We start from the raw sequence: 17,311 nt of genomic DNA, 5'->3' as shown, positions 1-17,311 counted from the left end.
GCGTATTAACCCACAGTGCCACACCAAGACTCCTATTTTTACCCATAGGGTACTTCAATATTGGAAACCAAGGCTTGAATTTTTTTTCTCAGTTCTTTCAGGTTGAGAAATTCTGAGTGTATTCTTCCATTTTGGTTTCCTAACTCCAGGTCTTGCAGATTTCATTATTCACCAATGGAATAGCTTCCAGCATCATAGCAGCACAAAAGTTACCACACTATGACAAACTGACAGATGAGTGGTAGAAGATACATACAGAAAAGAGTTAAATATGAGATATAAATTGTTGCTGCTGTTGTTGTTGTCATCAAGTGCAGTTAAGTCAGTTCCAAATTACAGCATTCCTGTATAGTGTTTCTGAAGAATAGTGGTGGCTTTGAATTGCCAAACTTGTAGTTCACTGTATAGTGCTTATTCTACAGCACCACACCAAAACTCCATGTGACACATAGATATAGATAACTATGAGATATAGAAAACAAATAAAATGAAAAATATAAATTAAGTCATGCTAATAATAACACTAAATGTAAGTATATTCGGTACCCCAATAAAAAGGCAGAGATTTTTAGACTGGATTTTTTAATAAAAGAAAAAAATCAGGTATTTGTTGTCAACTAATGTTACACTTATGATTCACAGACACAAAAAGGCTGAAAAATAAAAGGATAAAATATGATAAACTACACAAACAATTACCATAAAAAAGTTGGAATGGGCAACTAATGCAAGATAAAATAGACTTTAAGGCAAAAATAACTGTTCTGAGACAAAGAAATACATGTTATAATGATTAAAAGATCAATCATAAGGAAAGTATAATAGTTCTAAATATTAACACAGCTAGCAACAAAGGCACAAAATATATTAAGGCAGTCTAACAGAACTGAAGAAATAAACAATTTAACAGTAATAGTTAGAGACTTAAATACCTCCATTCTCAATTACTGATAGAGCAGCAAGACATAAATCAGTAAGGATACAGATTTACAGACTTGAACAACACAAACAACTTGACCTAATTGACATCTGACTTAGGCTGGGTTTTCTAGAAAAACAAAACCAGTTAAACATATATAGAGAGAGCCCCAGTTCCCCAATGGAAGAGAGATAGAGTCCTTCCTGTATGTTCATTATATTGGGAACAGGCCACACCCCCAAGGAAGCATCCCTTGAATTGATTGGCTGCTCATAGGGCTAACTATGCTTGTATTAAGATTCATCACAATGGAAATAAACACATCTCAACTGCTAAACCTCTGGAAATCCTGGCCTAGTTAAGTTGACACAAAACCATTACATCTATAGAACACTCTATTCAGAACTCGAGAATACACATTTTTCTGAAACACACAGGAAACGTTTTCTAGGATAGATCATATACTAGATGATAAAACAATTTAAGTTATTGGAATCAATAACAGAAGGAAATCAGAGAAATTCACAAGTATGTGGAAATTTTACAGTACACTCCTAAAAAGTCAATGAATTGAAAGAATTTTCAAGAGAAATTATAAAATGCTTTGAGACGAATGAACACTAAAGCAACATACCTAAAGTAGTGTTTAAAGGAAATTTTATAGCTACAAATATCTATATTTAAGAAGAAGAAAAATTTTCAAATCAATAACCTAACTTTCCATCTTTTTTTGTTCTTATTGTTATTAACTGCCATTGAGTCAGTTCTGACTCATAGTGACCCTGTATAGGGTTTCTGAGAAGCAGCTGGTGAGTTTGAACCACCAACTTTGCAGTTCAAACCATCCTTACAGTCCAGTGCATTAACGCACAGTGCCGCACCAGGACTTTCCACCTTAGGAAACTGCAAAAAGGAAATCAAGCTAAACTCAAAACAGCTGGAGAAAGGAAAAAATAAAGATTGTTATTGGCATAGATGAGTAAGTACACTAGAGGCAAAATTGACAATCTTTAGCTAGTGAAAGCGAAAGAAAAGACTCAGTGCACTTGAGGCACTCACTCATCTCTGCCAAGAAATTTGGAAGACAACTACCTGACCAACTGACTGGAAGAGATCCATATTTGTGCCCATTCCAAAGAGAGGTGACCCAACAGAATGTGGAACTCATCAGACAGTATCATTGCTATCTCATGCAAGTAAAGTTTTACTAAAGGTAATACAGAAACAGCTGCAAGCATACATTGACAGAGACCTTCCAGAGGTTCAAGCGGGTTTCAGAAGGGGATGTGAAACAAGGAATATCATTGCTGCATCCAGTGGATCTTGGCTGAAAGCAGGGAATACCAGAAAGGTGTTTACTTATACTTTATTGACTACACAAAGGCTTTCAATTGTATATATCATGATAAGCTATGGACAACATTACAAAGCATGATAATTCTGGAACACTTAATTGTGCTCATGAGGAATCTGTACATAGACCAAGAGGCAGTCATTTGTACAGAACAAGGGAACACCAAATGGTATACAATTAGGAGAGGTGTGTGCAAGGGTTGTATTCTTTCAGCATACTTATTCAATGTGTATGCTGAAAAAATAATCATACAAGCTGGATTATAAGAAGAAAAGTGTGGCATCAGAATTGGAGGAAGGGTCATTAATAATCTGTGATATGCAGATGATACAACCTTGCTTGCAGAAAGTCAAGAGGATTAAAAATACTTATTGATGAAGATCAAAGACCACAGCCTTCAGTATGTGTTGCATCTTAATGCAAAGAAAACAAAAATCCTCACCACTGGACCAATAAGTAACATCCATATAAATGGAGAAAGGACCGAAGTTGTCAATGACTTCATTTTGCTTGGATCAACCATCAACACTCATGGAAGCAGCAGTCAGGAAATCAAACAATACATTGCATTAGACAAATCCGCTGCACAAGACCTCTTTAAAGTGTTGAAGAGCAAAGCTGTCAGTTTGAGGACTAAGGTGTGCCTGGCCCAGGCCATGGTATTTTCAATAACTTCATATGCATGCAGAAAAGTTCAATAGTGAATAAGGAAGACCATAGAAGAAATGGTGCATTTGAGTTATGGTGTTGAAGAAGAATATTGAACTGCCAAAAGAACAAACTGATCTTCTATGTTGGATGAAGTACAGCCAGAGTCCTCCTGGGAAGCCAGGATGGCCAGACTTCGTCTTTCATACTTTGGACATATTGTCAGAAGGGGCAAGTCACTGGAGAAGGATATCATGTTTGGTAAAGTGGTAGTTCAGATAAAAAGAGAAGACCCCCAACTAGATGGATTGGCACAGTAGCAGCATCAATGGATTCAAACATAGCAACAATGTGAGGTTGACCCAGGATTAGGGAGTGTTTTGTTCTGTTGTACATAGGGTCACTATGAGTTGGTACCTACTCTATGGCACCTAACAACAACAACAGAGAAGAAAATTGAGAATAGCAGAACAATATAGAACATCCCAAATCTGGTTATTTATAAAGATCAACAAAGTTGACAATCTTTAGCTAGCTTGAAAGTGAGAGAGAGACTCAAATTATTAAAATAAAGAATTAAAGAGAGGACATCACTATCAACAGAAGTAAAGGGAATATAAGGAAATACTATGAACAATGATGGAGTCTTGGTGTGGCACTGTAGGATAAGCACTGGACTTTTAACCACATGGTCAGCAGCTCAAACCCACCAGTACCCTTCTCAGAAACCCTCTGCAGTGTCAGAATGAATCAGAACTGACTCAAGAGCACCCAACAGCAACAGCATGAACAATGGTATTCCAACAAATCAGATAAATGAGATGGACAGACACGTTCCTAGAAATTTCTAGACACAAATTACTGAAACTGAAAACTAAACAAATATGAATAGATTTATAACTGCTAGTGTGGTGTTATAGGACCAGCAATGAACTGCTAACCACAAGGTTGGCAGTTCCGGCTTGATGGCACTTAACAACAAAAATAACAAATATACGTTGTTGTCAGGTACCATCGAGTCGAAACCGACTCATAGAGACCCCATGCACAGCAGAACGAAACAATGTCCAATCCTAGGCCAACCTCACTACCGCCACCACACTTGACGCCATCAATGATGTCACCTAGCTGATCCATCTCGCTGGGGGTCTTCCTGTTTTTCTCTGACCCTCCACCTTACCCAGCATGACATCCTTCTCCAGTGACTGTTCTCTCCGGACAATGTGTACAAAGTATGAGAGACGAAGCTTAGCCATCTTGGCCTCCAAGGAGCACTCTGGTTGCACTTCTTCCGAAACAGATCTATTGGTTCTTTTGGCAGTCCATGGCACTTTCAGTATTCTCCTCCAACACCACAACTCAAAGGCATCAATTCTTCTACGATCTTCCTTATTCACTGCCCAGCTTTCTCATCCATATGAGGTTATTGAAAATACCATGGCTTAGGTCAGGCGCACCTTAGTCCTCAAGCTGACATCTCTGCTCTTCAATACTTTAAAAAGTCCCTGTGCAGCAGATTTGCCCATTGCAATACGTCGTCTGATCTCCTGACTGAACAAATCTATAGATTGAATTAATAATTCTTAAGCTTCCTACAAAGAAATAACCAGTCTAAAATGTATGTATGGAGAATTCTACCAAACATTTAAGAAAAAATTAATACCCTTTCTTCACAATGTTCTCAAGAAAGAAGAAAAGGAAAGAATGGTTTCCAACTCATTCTATGAAGTCAGTATTATGTTGATACACAAACCAAAGATATCACAAGAAAACAACATACCATTATAATTTTTATGAACAGAGATGAAAAAATCCTAATGTATAATGCGTATTTAGTTCAACATCCAAAAACCAACTAATTACTATATTAATAGAATTAAGGGCAACAACTATATGATCATCTCAAGAGTTACATTAAAAAGTACTTGAAAAAATCCAATGCCATTCAGTGCAAAAAAGAACCAAAGGGAACTTCATCAAAATAACCAAAGATACTATGAAAAACATACAGCTAACAGCATTGTTACTGGTAAAACACTTAACACTTTTTTCCTGATATTGGGGGAAAGAAAGTATTTCCTCTACTGGAAGTTCTAACCAATGCAATCAGGCAAAAAAAAAGTAAGTAAGTAGAAAATGCATCTATATTGGAATAAAAATGAAGCAAAACTGTCAGTATTCATAGTTTTCATGATCATGTTAGTAAAAACTTCTAAATAATCCTTTAAAACATAACAAGAATTAATGAACAAGGTCAGCAAGTGTGCAGGATATAAGACCAATATATAACATATCAATTTTACGTCAGCAGTTCAAACTCACCAGCTGCTCCTTGGAAATCTTTCATAGGGTTGCTATGAGTCAGAACCTACTCACTGGCATGTAAAAACAACAACAGTAACAATTGAACAATCTGAAAAACAAATTAAGAAAAATTCCAATCACAACAGTGCCAAAAGAATAAAATACTTAAGAATTCTATATCTGACAAATTGTCCTTCAAAACCAAGGATGAAATTAATACATTTCCTGATAAAGAAAAGGTAGCTTAATCACAACCAGAAATTCTAAAGGGAGTTCTTGCAATTAATAAAAGGACTTTAGACAGTAACTGAAGTTGTACATATTTAACAACAAAAAAATAGATCTCCAGTAAAGGTAATTTTATGAGCAAATATAAGGATCAGTTAGTTGGTAATTCTACTTGTTATGTCCTACATGTTTTATAATAGCAAGTGGATAAAATAATTATAAATTTAATCAGGCATGTGATCTAGAAAGATGTAATTAGTGATAACCACAACACAAGGTGGGGAGTGGTATAGAAATAGAGTTTTTGTATATTATTCAAGTTAAGTTAGTATCAACTTAAGCAAAGTTGTTATAACTTTAAGCTTTTAGATATAATCCTCATGACAACCACAAAGAAAATATCTAAAAATATACACACAAAGAGAAAAGATGGTGAGATGAGTAGAAGCTTGTCTCAAATCATTCCTGCCCCTACCAACATTTACAGGAAATAAACAACAAAATAGCACCAACAAGGAGACAGAATTCTAAGTATGGTGGTCATGGTTGTACTGTGGAGGCTGTAAAGTTTTACAAGAACAGAAAGCCTCATCATAGTCCTGCAGAGCAGTTGGTAGATTCTAACTGCTGACCTTGCCGCTAGAAGCCCAACTCATAACCCACTACACTATCAGAGATGCTTATAATTGTGAATATAGAACTATAGAAATCAACCCCAAAATTAGAAGTAGCCATAAGCCAAAAGAGAAATTACAACAACAGAGAAGGTAAGAAGCTTTTATTCCCTATTACCCAGAAAAGTTGTCAGCCCAGTCCCCAAAGCAGTGAAGTGAGAACTACTGACTGGAGGTGATATCTCATGATAATAGGTTGACAGTAAACACAAATACAATAAGAGGGTTCTGCTCCCCAGGAACAAGAAAAAGGTAATAAAACATATATTTCACTGATGATTCAGAAGAGCAGAGAAGACTCAGATTTCAAACAGGAAAAAAATTACACCACCCCTGCATCCAGAGACGTGAAGCTTTCAAAGAAGCCAATTGTCGTCAAGTTGATTCCAACTCATAGCAACCCAATAGGACAATATAGAACTGCCATATAGGGAGCCCAGATGTGGTGCTGTAGGATCAGCACAAGAATAATAACCTCAAATTTGGTGGCTTAAACCCACCAGCCTCTCCTTGATAAACCTATATGGGTTGCTATGATTCAGAGCCAACTGGACCATGCATAACAATAACAATAGGGTTTTAAAGGCTATAATTTTTGCAGAAGCAGATTGTCATATCTTGGAGTGGCTCATGGGTTTGAACTGCCAACCTTCTGATAGCAGTCAGGCATTTTAATCGCTGCACCACCAGGGTTTCTTACTTTCAGAGTAAAGGGGAGAGGAAGAGAAAAAGTGCATATACCACATTACAATGATAGAGGATTGACCTAAGGCCTTTAAAATCAGATTGGAGGGTTACAAGTGTCCCCAGGAGTCCTGGTGTGGCACTGTAGGATAAGCACAGGACCACAAAGTCAGTTTGAATTGCAAGGTTGATTGCTCCTCAGAAACCCTATACAGGGTCATTATGATCTAAACTACCTCAATGGCATTGAACAACAACAAGCATCCCCAGATACCAAACAAAACAGAGTTCCTACCTTCCCCCATGGCTACATAGTAATTCTGACAAAGCACTTTTGAAAGTGTTAGAAGGTTAGAACATCTTTTGGGGAGTTTAGGGATTTCTTAGATCCTGTATAGGGTTTCTGAGGAGCACCTGATGGGTTTGAACCACAGACCTTGTGGTTTACAGTCCAGTGCTTATTCAATAGCACCATACCAGAAGTCCATTAGAGTGAGTAGGAAGTAAATAAATACAAATAAAAAAATATTGAGGAGAAAGAATAAGAATCTGAAACACAGAATTGCCACAGCAAAGTACTCAAATGTGCTTGATTCAGCTAAAAAAATGTGAGACATGCAGGAAATGAAGAGAAGAGGGCCCAATTTAAAGAACATAGTGAAAAAGTAAAAAATCACTCCCATGAAATTAAGTACAATACAGTAAAGGATGTGATAGTTGAACAGAAGTCTTTCAGAGAAAGAAAACTCAAATGTTTTCCACTAAAATGAGCAATAGAAGAGTGGTAAAATTGCACCCTGTCAAACACAGAAAACTTACCTGGAAAAACAAGATTTTTTTGAAAAACAAAATAGTTCCATCAAGTTCTGGCTCTCACTGGTTTCCCTTAGAAAAAAATACAGGATGTCCAAAAAACATTACTTTGTAATCTCCATTAGTTTGTTGTCTGTGATCAGTGAATTCTCTGAAAACCAATCAATGTAATCCACCATGTAAATTTAATAAAAAAGGAAAAGAACCACATGATCATTTCAATTAATGCAGGAAAGGCATTTGACAAAATCCAACATCCATTCCTGATAAAAACGCTCAACGAAGTAGGAATTAAAGGGAAATTCCTCAACATAATTAAGAGCATATATAAGGAGCTCTGGTAGCGTAGTGGTTACGAATCGGGCTGCGAACCTTAAGGTCAGCGGTTCGAAACTACCAGCCACTCCGCGGGAGAAAGATGAGGCTTTCTACTCCCGTAAAGATTTACACCCTCGGAAACCCTGTACAGGGTCGCTATGGGTCGGACCCGACTCAAAGGCACTTAACAACAACAACAACATACAAAACCAATAGCCTACATCACTGTCAATGGGGAGAAACTGAAAGCTTTCCCTTTGAGAACAGGAAGCATGCCCTTCATCATCACTTCTACTCAATATTGTGTTGCAAGTCTTAGCCACAGCTATAAGACAAGATAGGGAAATTAAAGGGATCCAAATTGTCAAAGAAGAAGTAAAACTCTATTTGCAAATGATATGATCCTATACATACAAAACCCCAAAGACTCAGCAAAAAAACTACTGGAACTCTGGATGATTCAGCAAAGTGGCAGGGTACAAGACGGACATACAAAAATCAGGTGGATTCCTCTATACTAATAATGACAGTGCTGTAAGGAAAATTAGGAAAGTAATTCCATTTATAGTAGTCACCCAAAGGATGAAATATTTAGGAATAAATCTAACCAGAGGAATAAAAGATCTATACAAAGAAAACTACAAAACACTACTACAAGAAACCAAAAAAGATTTACAAAAGTGGATGAATATACCATGTTCCTGGATGTTGTTGTTGTTGTTAAGTACTGTGGAGTCAGCCAACTCAAAGTGATCCTGCACAGGGTTTCCAAGGCTGTAAATCTTTACGGGAGCAGAACGCCTCATCTTTCTCCTGCAGAACCGCTGGTAGTTTCGAATTGCTGACCTTGACATTGGCAGCCTGACTCATAACCAGTTCCTGGATAGGAAGGATTAATATTAGGAAAATGTCAATACTACCCAAAGCAATCTACAGATATAATGTAATCCTAATCCAGATTCCAATGACACTCTTTAGAGATATGGAAAAAAACATTTAAAACTTTATATAGAAAGGAAAGAGTCCTCAAATAAGCAAAGCACTGCCAGGAAAAACAAAGTTGGAGGCCTCTCACTCCCTGATTTCAAATTTTACTATATGGCTACAGTGGTCAAAACAGCCTGGTACTGGTACAATGAAAGATACATAGATAAATGGAACAGAATTGAGAATCCAAAAGTTAATCCATCCACATACAGCCAACTGATCTTTGACAAAGGGCCAAAGTACATTGAATGGGAAGGAGGTAGTCTCTTCAACAGGTGCTGCTGGAAAAACTGGAAATAGATATGCAAAAGAATGAAACAAGACTTTTATCTCGTACCATATACAAAAATCAACTCAATATGCATTAAAGACTAAATGTAAATCCCAGAAATATAAAGGTCATCTATGAAAAAAATAGTGACAAATTTAAGGGATCTAAACAGGGCACACATAGACTGTCAAACATGGCAAAAATTGCACAAACAAAAGAAGACAAAATAGATGATAGGAACACACTAAAAATTAGAAATTTATGTGCATCAAAAGATTTTACCAAAAGATTGAAAGATGATAGCTATACATAGCTGGATAGATAGATAGATAGATAGATGATAGATAGATAGATACATACATACATACATACATACATACATACATACATACATACATACATACATACATAGTAGATAGATGGATAGATAGATAGATAGATAGTAGATAGAGAGATAGACAGATAGATAGATAGTAGATAGATAGTAGATGGATAGATACATAGATACATGGATAGATAGGTAGTAGATAGATAGATAGTAGATAGATAATAGATAGATAGTTGATAGAGAGAGAGATAGAGATAGTAGATAGATAGATAGATAGATAGATAGATAGATAGATAGATAGATAGATAGATAGATAGATAGATTTTAAGTAATTGGTTCATGCAATTGTAGGGGATGTACTATGACATCCTCAAGTTGGAATCAACTTGATGGCAGTTGATTTGGTTTTTTGGATTTTAGCAAGCCCAAAAATCTGTCTGAGAATTCCTAAAGTTTTATTTCTCAAAATCCAAAGGTCAGTTGACACGCTGGAAATTCCTATAGTATTTTATCTCAAAATCCCTATGTCAGGAAATGGGAAGAGTGAAGAGTGATGGAGGAATATCTGTTTATAATCTAGAGATTGAGTACACCCTATGGAAAACCCATTTTTACTCTTAAAGCCTTCAACTGACTGGACAAGGCCCACCCACATCATGGTAGGTAGTCTGCTTATCCACATGTCCTGGTGTGGCACTGTAGAATAAACACTGGATTTTAAAGTCGGTTTGAACCACTAGGTCAGTGGTTCAAACTCACCATCTGCTCCTTGGAAACCCTATTTAGAGTTGATAAGAGTCAGAACCAACTTAACAGCACTTAAGAGCAACAACAACTCTTTATAATAGTATCTAGACTAGTGTTTATCTAGATTACTGTTTAACCAAATAAGTGACTCCTAGCTAACTTGAACTCTGTACTTTTTGTACAATTTTAATAAAACTAGTCTAAAATATATAATCTTTTTTTTTTTTTTGCTAGACAAAACGTTTTATCAAAGAAAATACATCAATGGCTAATAAGCCTATGAAAAAAAATGTTCAACAGGATTAGTCATTAGAGAAATGCAAGTAAAAAACCACAATAAGATATCATACACACCCAATTGGAGTCCTGATGTGGCATTGTTGGATAAGCACTACACTGTTAACAGGTCATCTGTTCAAACTCACCAACCATTCCCCAGAAGCCCTACACAGAGTCACTATGAGTCAGAACCAACTCTACAGCACTTACAATGCAAACCCACTTGAGTGGGTATCATTTAAAAACGAAACAAAACATAATCAATAGCAATTGTTGATAATGATGTAAGAAACTGAAACTCTTAAACACTGCTGGCTGAAATGGAGAATGGTACAACTACTGTGGAAAACAGTTCAGCCATTTCTTATATAGATTTACCATATAACTGAGAGATTCCATGCCTATAATCCCAAGAGAAAAACAAATATTCACTCAAAGATATAGTTATATCAGCATTGTTCATAACAGCCTAAAAGTGGAAATAATCCAAATGTTCATTAGTGAGTGAATGAATGGACAAAACATGCTATGTCCAAGCAATAAAATAATTGTTGTTGTTAAGTGCCATTGAGTCGATTCTGACCCATAGCAACCCTGTATAGGGTTTCCAAGGAGCAGCTGATGAGCTTGAACCACTGACCTTGCAGTTTAAACGACTTTGTAGTCTGATTTATTAACCCACAGCACCACACCAGGATGCCTAATATTAGGTAATAAAAACAAACTGATGATACACACTACAACATGAAAGAACCTCAATAACATCATGCTAAGTCACATACAAAAGTCTTCAATTATATGAAGTGTCTCAAAAAAGCAAATTTATAGAGACAGAAAACATATTAATGGTTCCTTGGGGTTGAGGGTGGGAATGGAGGTGGAAATTGACTTCAAATGGACTGAGGGATCTTTTAGGGGGTATTATCATGGTGGGTGTATAATTCTGTAAATTTTCTAAAAATCATTGAATTTTACACTTAAAACAGATATAGTCTATAAATTATACCTCACAAAGTAGATTTTAAAAGGCAAAGAGCATTTGTTAAATTCCTATTGTTCTAAATAAATTGGAAGAGGCCTAATTTCTTATAAATAGATAATCAGTTATCAACAGTGACGTAATGATAATTTATAGGCCTATCTGTGTTATTTTTTCTAAATTATGTTATTTTCCTATGTAATCATCTCATATATTTCAAGGGACTATAACAAGAAATTATTGAATATGCCTCATGAAATTGATAAAATACTTAGATTATGTATAAAATACCTCCCAATATGGTTATAAAAATAATCCAAGTGTTTTTACGATTTCTAACACAAACAGAAAATTCTACATAGAATGATTCCCACAATACACATAGAAATCATTTGTTGATTTATTTTATTTTTATTTATTTATTTATTTTTGCCCCCAAAGATTGGAATAGACGGATGTGGAAAAGCGACTTGTACAACTTTGGCCTGTTATTTGACAGAACACAAACTCTACCAAGTGCCTGTATCTCACAATAATGCCTACCTAGAATTCAAAGAAGACTTCAAAAAAGTGTTCATTCAGACAGGATTGGAAGGAAGCCCCACTGTTTTGATGGTTTCTAATTTAAACATAGATCAAGTAAGCACTTCTTATCTTTATTTTTTTTCTCACGTCTGATGTTTGAATAGCCCAAAATAAATTTATTTTTTATAAAAAGAAAATTTGTAAGGGAATATTTCTCGATAGTCCTATTAACCTAGTATATCAATTATTGTATTATTCTTTGTCTTCATCCAGTCCTGGTCCCAGAGTTCGTATATTTATAATCATGCTGTAGATTGTTTTGAATAATCATTCCAATATAAGCATTTCAACTACTTAATTAGAAGTGATAAATCTAGGTAACTAAAGTCAGTCTTATATCTAAACTGGTTTTGTAATCTGCATTAAAAGGAAAAAACTTGTCATCTGTATTCACTGTCTGACCATGTAATCTACAGTGTGCTCTCATAGTGTTGGGCCTTCTGTTTTTCTCCTGTTCTAATTCAGGTTTAAGACTTTCTTCACAAACAATCAAAAATACTAAGCACCCACCACTTTTACTAAATCTGTTCATTTGTATAAATGTTACTGGTGTGGCATTGTGGATCAGCTCCAGACTGAGACCATAAGGTCGGTAGTTCAGCCCACCAGCTGCTCCTTGGAAACCCTATACAGGATTGCTTTTAGTCAGAACTGACTCAACAGCACTTAACAACAACAACAGCAACATACCCTCCTACAAACCAAAATATAGTTAAGAAAACCATAATCTCAGATTACATTTACTTCTTTGTGGCAAAATTTTAAGAGAACATTATTATCCATGATCTAGAAATGTTTATAAACATGTGAAGTATGAGTTTTGTTTCTAATGCTCATCCTGTTTTGTCTCCTAATACTGAACCTCTTTCCCTAGAACTACATTTTTTTTTCCTTTTCAGATTTTAAGAATAAATTCAAGTCATATGTGCTGTACTCCATTCCATACAGTTTTTTCTGTTTTATCTTTATATTCTCCCTCCCCAAATTAAAATTTCTACTCTATTGATCAAGTTGCAATTTATTTCTGCTGGACACATTTTTGTCTGGATTTTAGAAGATACAGTTTCTTCCATGCCAAGAGCCTAACTGAGTAAATCAGTTTTCAGAAAATCATTACTGATCAGGTCAAAGTTGAATTGACCATGGTTCTTTGACTCCCATATCACTCAGTATTTCAGGACCACTGAATATATTTTCCAGGTTTCTTCTAGTCATATTAGTTTTTTCCATGTGAATTTAAAAGAGTGTGATATAATGATAATGTTTGGTAACTACAGATTCATCAGGTCATAAAGGAAACAGGAAGTCAGCTAGCCCATGTCACCACTGTTGACCTCTACTGGAGACTACCCACCACCTTTCTGCCTTTCTTCATGGACTGAAAAACCCTGAATCTAGGAGTGTCTGAGGAGTAGGGAAGGCTACTGCTGCTTTTTTTTTTTTAAAGAATATTTGTATTTACTTTCAAAAGCAAAGCAAGAGACTCATACTTTTATAATAACTTTGGTAGAGTTTATTTCACTGTTCTTTCTCCTTTGTTACATTTCCCATTAACACAGGAACCTTTTATGGAGATGATCTTGGTTAAATTAAAATAATCCTTCAGCCATGTTATTTCTAGTTTGTTTACTATCCTTGTACAAATACAAAAGGACTGTATGTATTGAAGCCTTTATGAACTGCTTGAAATCAAGTTCTCTGCCCCATCCCTTATAGTAACCTACCTCTCCATACCTCTGGCCCAATGCTAAACACAGTATTTGACATACTATTATACTAAATAGATGCTGTCTAGTGTTTGAATTAAACTTATTTTAACTGAGAAAAAAATGTATTTTAATGGATCTGAATTAAGAGAATGTTAGCATTAAAAAAAAAAAGTCTCACTTTTCCTTAATCACTATTTTTTTTTCTTAGCATGGTGTGTATAGAATAGGGTTATGAAAAATGTACTCACTCCTGATTAAATATATGTTTCACCTAAGGAGTCATTTTTGGAAGATTTGAACTGTATTTTCAAATCGGGAAAAATACCTGACTTGTTTGAAAATGAAGAGCTGGACTCTATTGCACAAAGGATTAGATCTCACGCAGAAGAGGCTGGCTATACGGATAATAGTAGGGAATCTTTGCTTTCATTCTTCCAAAAGGTACTTTTTATAGATTGATTTTTCTTAAAGTCTGATGTTTAATTAAAGGTTGGTTGGTTAGTTGGTTGGTTGGTTGGTTATGTGTCGTGGAGTCAGTTCCGACTCATAGTGACCCTGTGCAGGGTTTCCGAGGCTGTAAATCTTTACAGGAGCAGAAAGCCTCATCTTTCTCCCACAGAATAGCTGGTAGTTTTAAACTGCTGACCTTGCAGTTCGCAGTCCGATTCATAACCACTATGCTACCAGAGCTCCTTAATAATTCTGTACATGATTTTCCAATTGGATATACTGTCTTTAGTTCTTTAAATCAGTTTGTCAGACTAAAAACATAACCACCACCCCTACACACAGACACACAAAGATTAACAAGGGTGTGAGCCAGACCAGCTGTCAGTAATTTTTAAATTCACAAACAAAAAACAGGCAATGAAATGATAAATTAGTTTCCAAGATTATTTTTTATATTAAGATCTCTTCCTAGCTAGTTTTGATTTCAGGCAAGAAACAATTCTTTGATCTCTTTGAATGCCCCTAGAATTGACCAGGATGGAGTGAGTCCTGGTGTGACACTGTAGGATACGCACTGTACTGCTAACAGCAAGGTCAGTGGTTCGAGTCTACCAGTCGCTTTTTGGAAACCCTATACAGGGTCACTAAGAGTTAGAACCAATTTACAGCACTTAACAACAACAACAACAGAATTGATCAGAAGGGTATAAGTACAGTAAGATGGAACAGGAAATATTTAGAATGAGCTCAGCAGTTGAGAAAACTGTGAACGAAGTGATTTGATGAGAGATGTAGACTAGACCAACGAACTAATCTTTCTGTGTGTCATGAATAGGTAATCAAAATGTTCACTGGTAGAGTGCCACTTCTTTTGGCTGCCGATTTGAGCATTGAATTGGGCCATCCTCCATTCTTTAACAGATGTTTAGTAATATACCACAAGAATATGTAAAAACTTCCACAAATGGAATTCCCATTTGAGAGAGAACAATATGGTTTGAATGACTTGGATTGTGTTATATCTTTTTAATGTCATATTAGAAAGAAAGCTTACAGTTCTCCTGATAGTTTATGGCCTCAGAAACCCCATGCATGATCACTATGAGTCGGAACCTAGTCGATGGCACTTAACAACAATAACAACAGTGCATTGTTAAGGAGCCCCAGTAGCATAGTAGATTACAAGCTGAGCTTCTAACAACAAGATCAGTGGCTTGAATCTACCAGTCACTCCCCAGGAGGAAGATGAGACTTTCTGCTCCTATAAAGATTTACAACATCCGAAACCCTACACAGGGTCACTATGAGTCAGAATCGACTCAGTGGCATATGAACAGTACCACCACACATGCATTGGTGACATGGTTAGCTTATCTAATATATTGTAAATATTAAAGAAAAACAGACATTTTTATTTAAAGTGTGGAGAATAGTACATTTCAGAAATAAAGCTAAATCAAGAATCTCAACTAAAAATCTATTTTAATTATTTCCTTATTTTCACCAGCCACTCCTTGGAAACCCTGTACATGGTTGCTCTGAGTTAGAACTGACTCAACAGCACTTAAAAACAACAACATATATAGTGTATACCATACTTCCAAAAGTATATGACATGTTTTAAAATAACAATAAATAGTAAAAGCACATTTTTAACTGTTTATGTTGGATATTCCCAGGTAGGAGTTTGATGATGGATAAAGCAGAAAGAGGTACTTTCAGTTTAACTTTAAACAATTCTGTATTGTGTAAGTTTTTAAATGAACAATATTGCTTTTATTAAATTTTTAAAGACAAAAAGAAGGAAAAAGATAAAATTTTACTTGAGTTCTTCTCTCAACTTTAGCACACTCATTTGGCAAAATAGGTTGCTTGACATTCAGAAGATATCACTGTGGACAAATTAGATGCTTTGAATTAAAAGGGACACTGACTCACTGAGGCTACTTACAGAAAGGGGTTTATATTTTAAAATATATAGAAATAAAAATTAAGTATTTTGTGCCCCATGGTCAGTCCTGCCAAGAACCCAGGAACACAGCAGCACATATAGGTCTTATGAGGAAAAGGGTTACAGACAAACTTCATAAAAACTATCATTTGGCTTGTTGTTGTTGTTAAGTGCCGTCAAGTTGGTTCCAACTCATAGTAACCTTGTATAGGGTTTCTAAGGAGTGACTGGTGGGTTTAAACCACAGACCTTATGGTTAACAGTCCAGTGCTTATCCTACAGCATCACACCAGGACTTGCAAAATTGTTTAGGATCTATAGCTGCAATCCTTCAGCTGTAGTTGATTAATACCTTCTTTGGTGTTCTACCATATTGTCCACCTCTGCTTCTCTCTGAGTCCTCAGCTCTAATTCATCCTAATATACATAAATATATACATAAATATATATACATAATATGTTGGTTGATGGATATGTGCCGTGGAATTGGTTCCGACTCATCACAACCCTGTACAGGTTTTCTGAGGCTGTAAATCTTTACTGGAGCAGAAAGCCTTATCTTTCTCCTGCGAAACAGATGGTAGTTTCAAACTGCCGACCTAAAGGTTTACAGCCCAATTCATAACAACTATGCTACCAGAGCTCCATATTGTTGTTGTTGTTAGGTGCAATCGAGTTGGTGCCAACTCATAGCGACCATATGCACAGCAGAACGAAACACTGCCCGGTCCTGGGTCAACCTCACTATTGTTGCCATGCTTGAGTTCATCAATGCTGCCATTTGGCCAATCCACCTCGTTAGGGGTCTTCCTCTTTTTCTCTGACCCTCCACCTTACCAAACATGATATCCTTCTCCAGCGACTGATCCCTCCTGACACTGTTTCCAAAGCATGAGAAATGAAGTTTGGCCATCCTGGCTGCCAAGGAGCACTCTGGCTTCCAACACAGATCTGTTGATTCTTTTGGCAGCCCATGGCACTTTCAATATTTTCCTCCAACACTATAACTGAAACGCATCAATTCTTCTGTGGTCTTCCTTATTTACTGACCAGCTTTCACATGCATATGAGGTTATTGAAAAT

The 17,311-nt window shown here is 36.1% G+C and overlaps 1 protein-coding gene across 1 annotated transcript in view; it reads left to right on the top strand.

Moving 5' to 3' along the window:
• Positions 1 to 17,311, top strand: part of DNAH14 (dynein, axonemal, heavy chain 14) — a 641,625-nt gene that overhangs the window by 354,550 nt on the left and 269,764 nt on the right. The window contains 2 exon segments of the mRNA XM_006871162.1: positions 11,975 to 12,172; positions 14,104 to 14,268. Of these exon segments, the coding sequence (XP_006871224.1) occupies positions 11,975 to 12,172; positions 14,104 to 14,268 (363 nt within the window).

The sequence above is a fragment of the Chrysochloris asiatica genome, unplaced genomic scaffold (genome assembly GCF_000296735.1).
Source record: "Chrysochloris asiatica unplaced genomic scaffold, ChrAsi1.0 scaffold00161, whole genome shotgun sequence".
NCBI classification, from domain to species: Eukaryota; Metazoa; Chordata; class Mammalia; order Afrosoricida; family Chrysochloridae; genus Chrysochloris; species Chrysochloris asiatica.
Note: the sequence above shows the minus strand (reverse complement) of the source record. Positions and strands in the feature narration are given on the sequence as shown.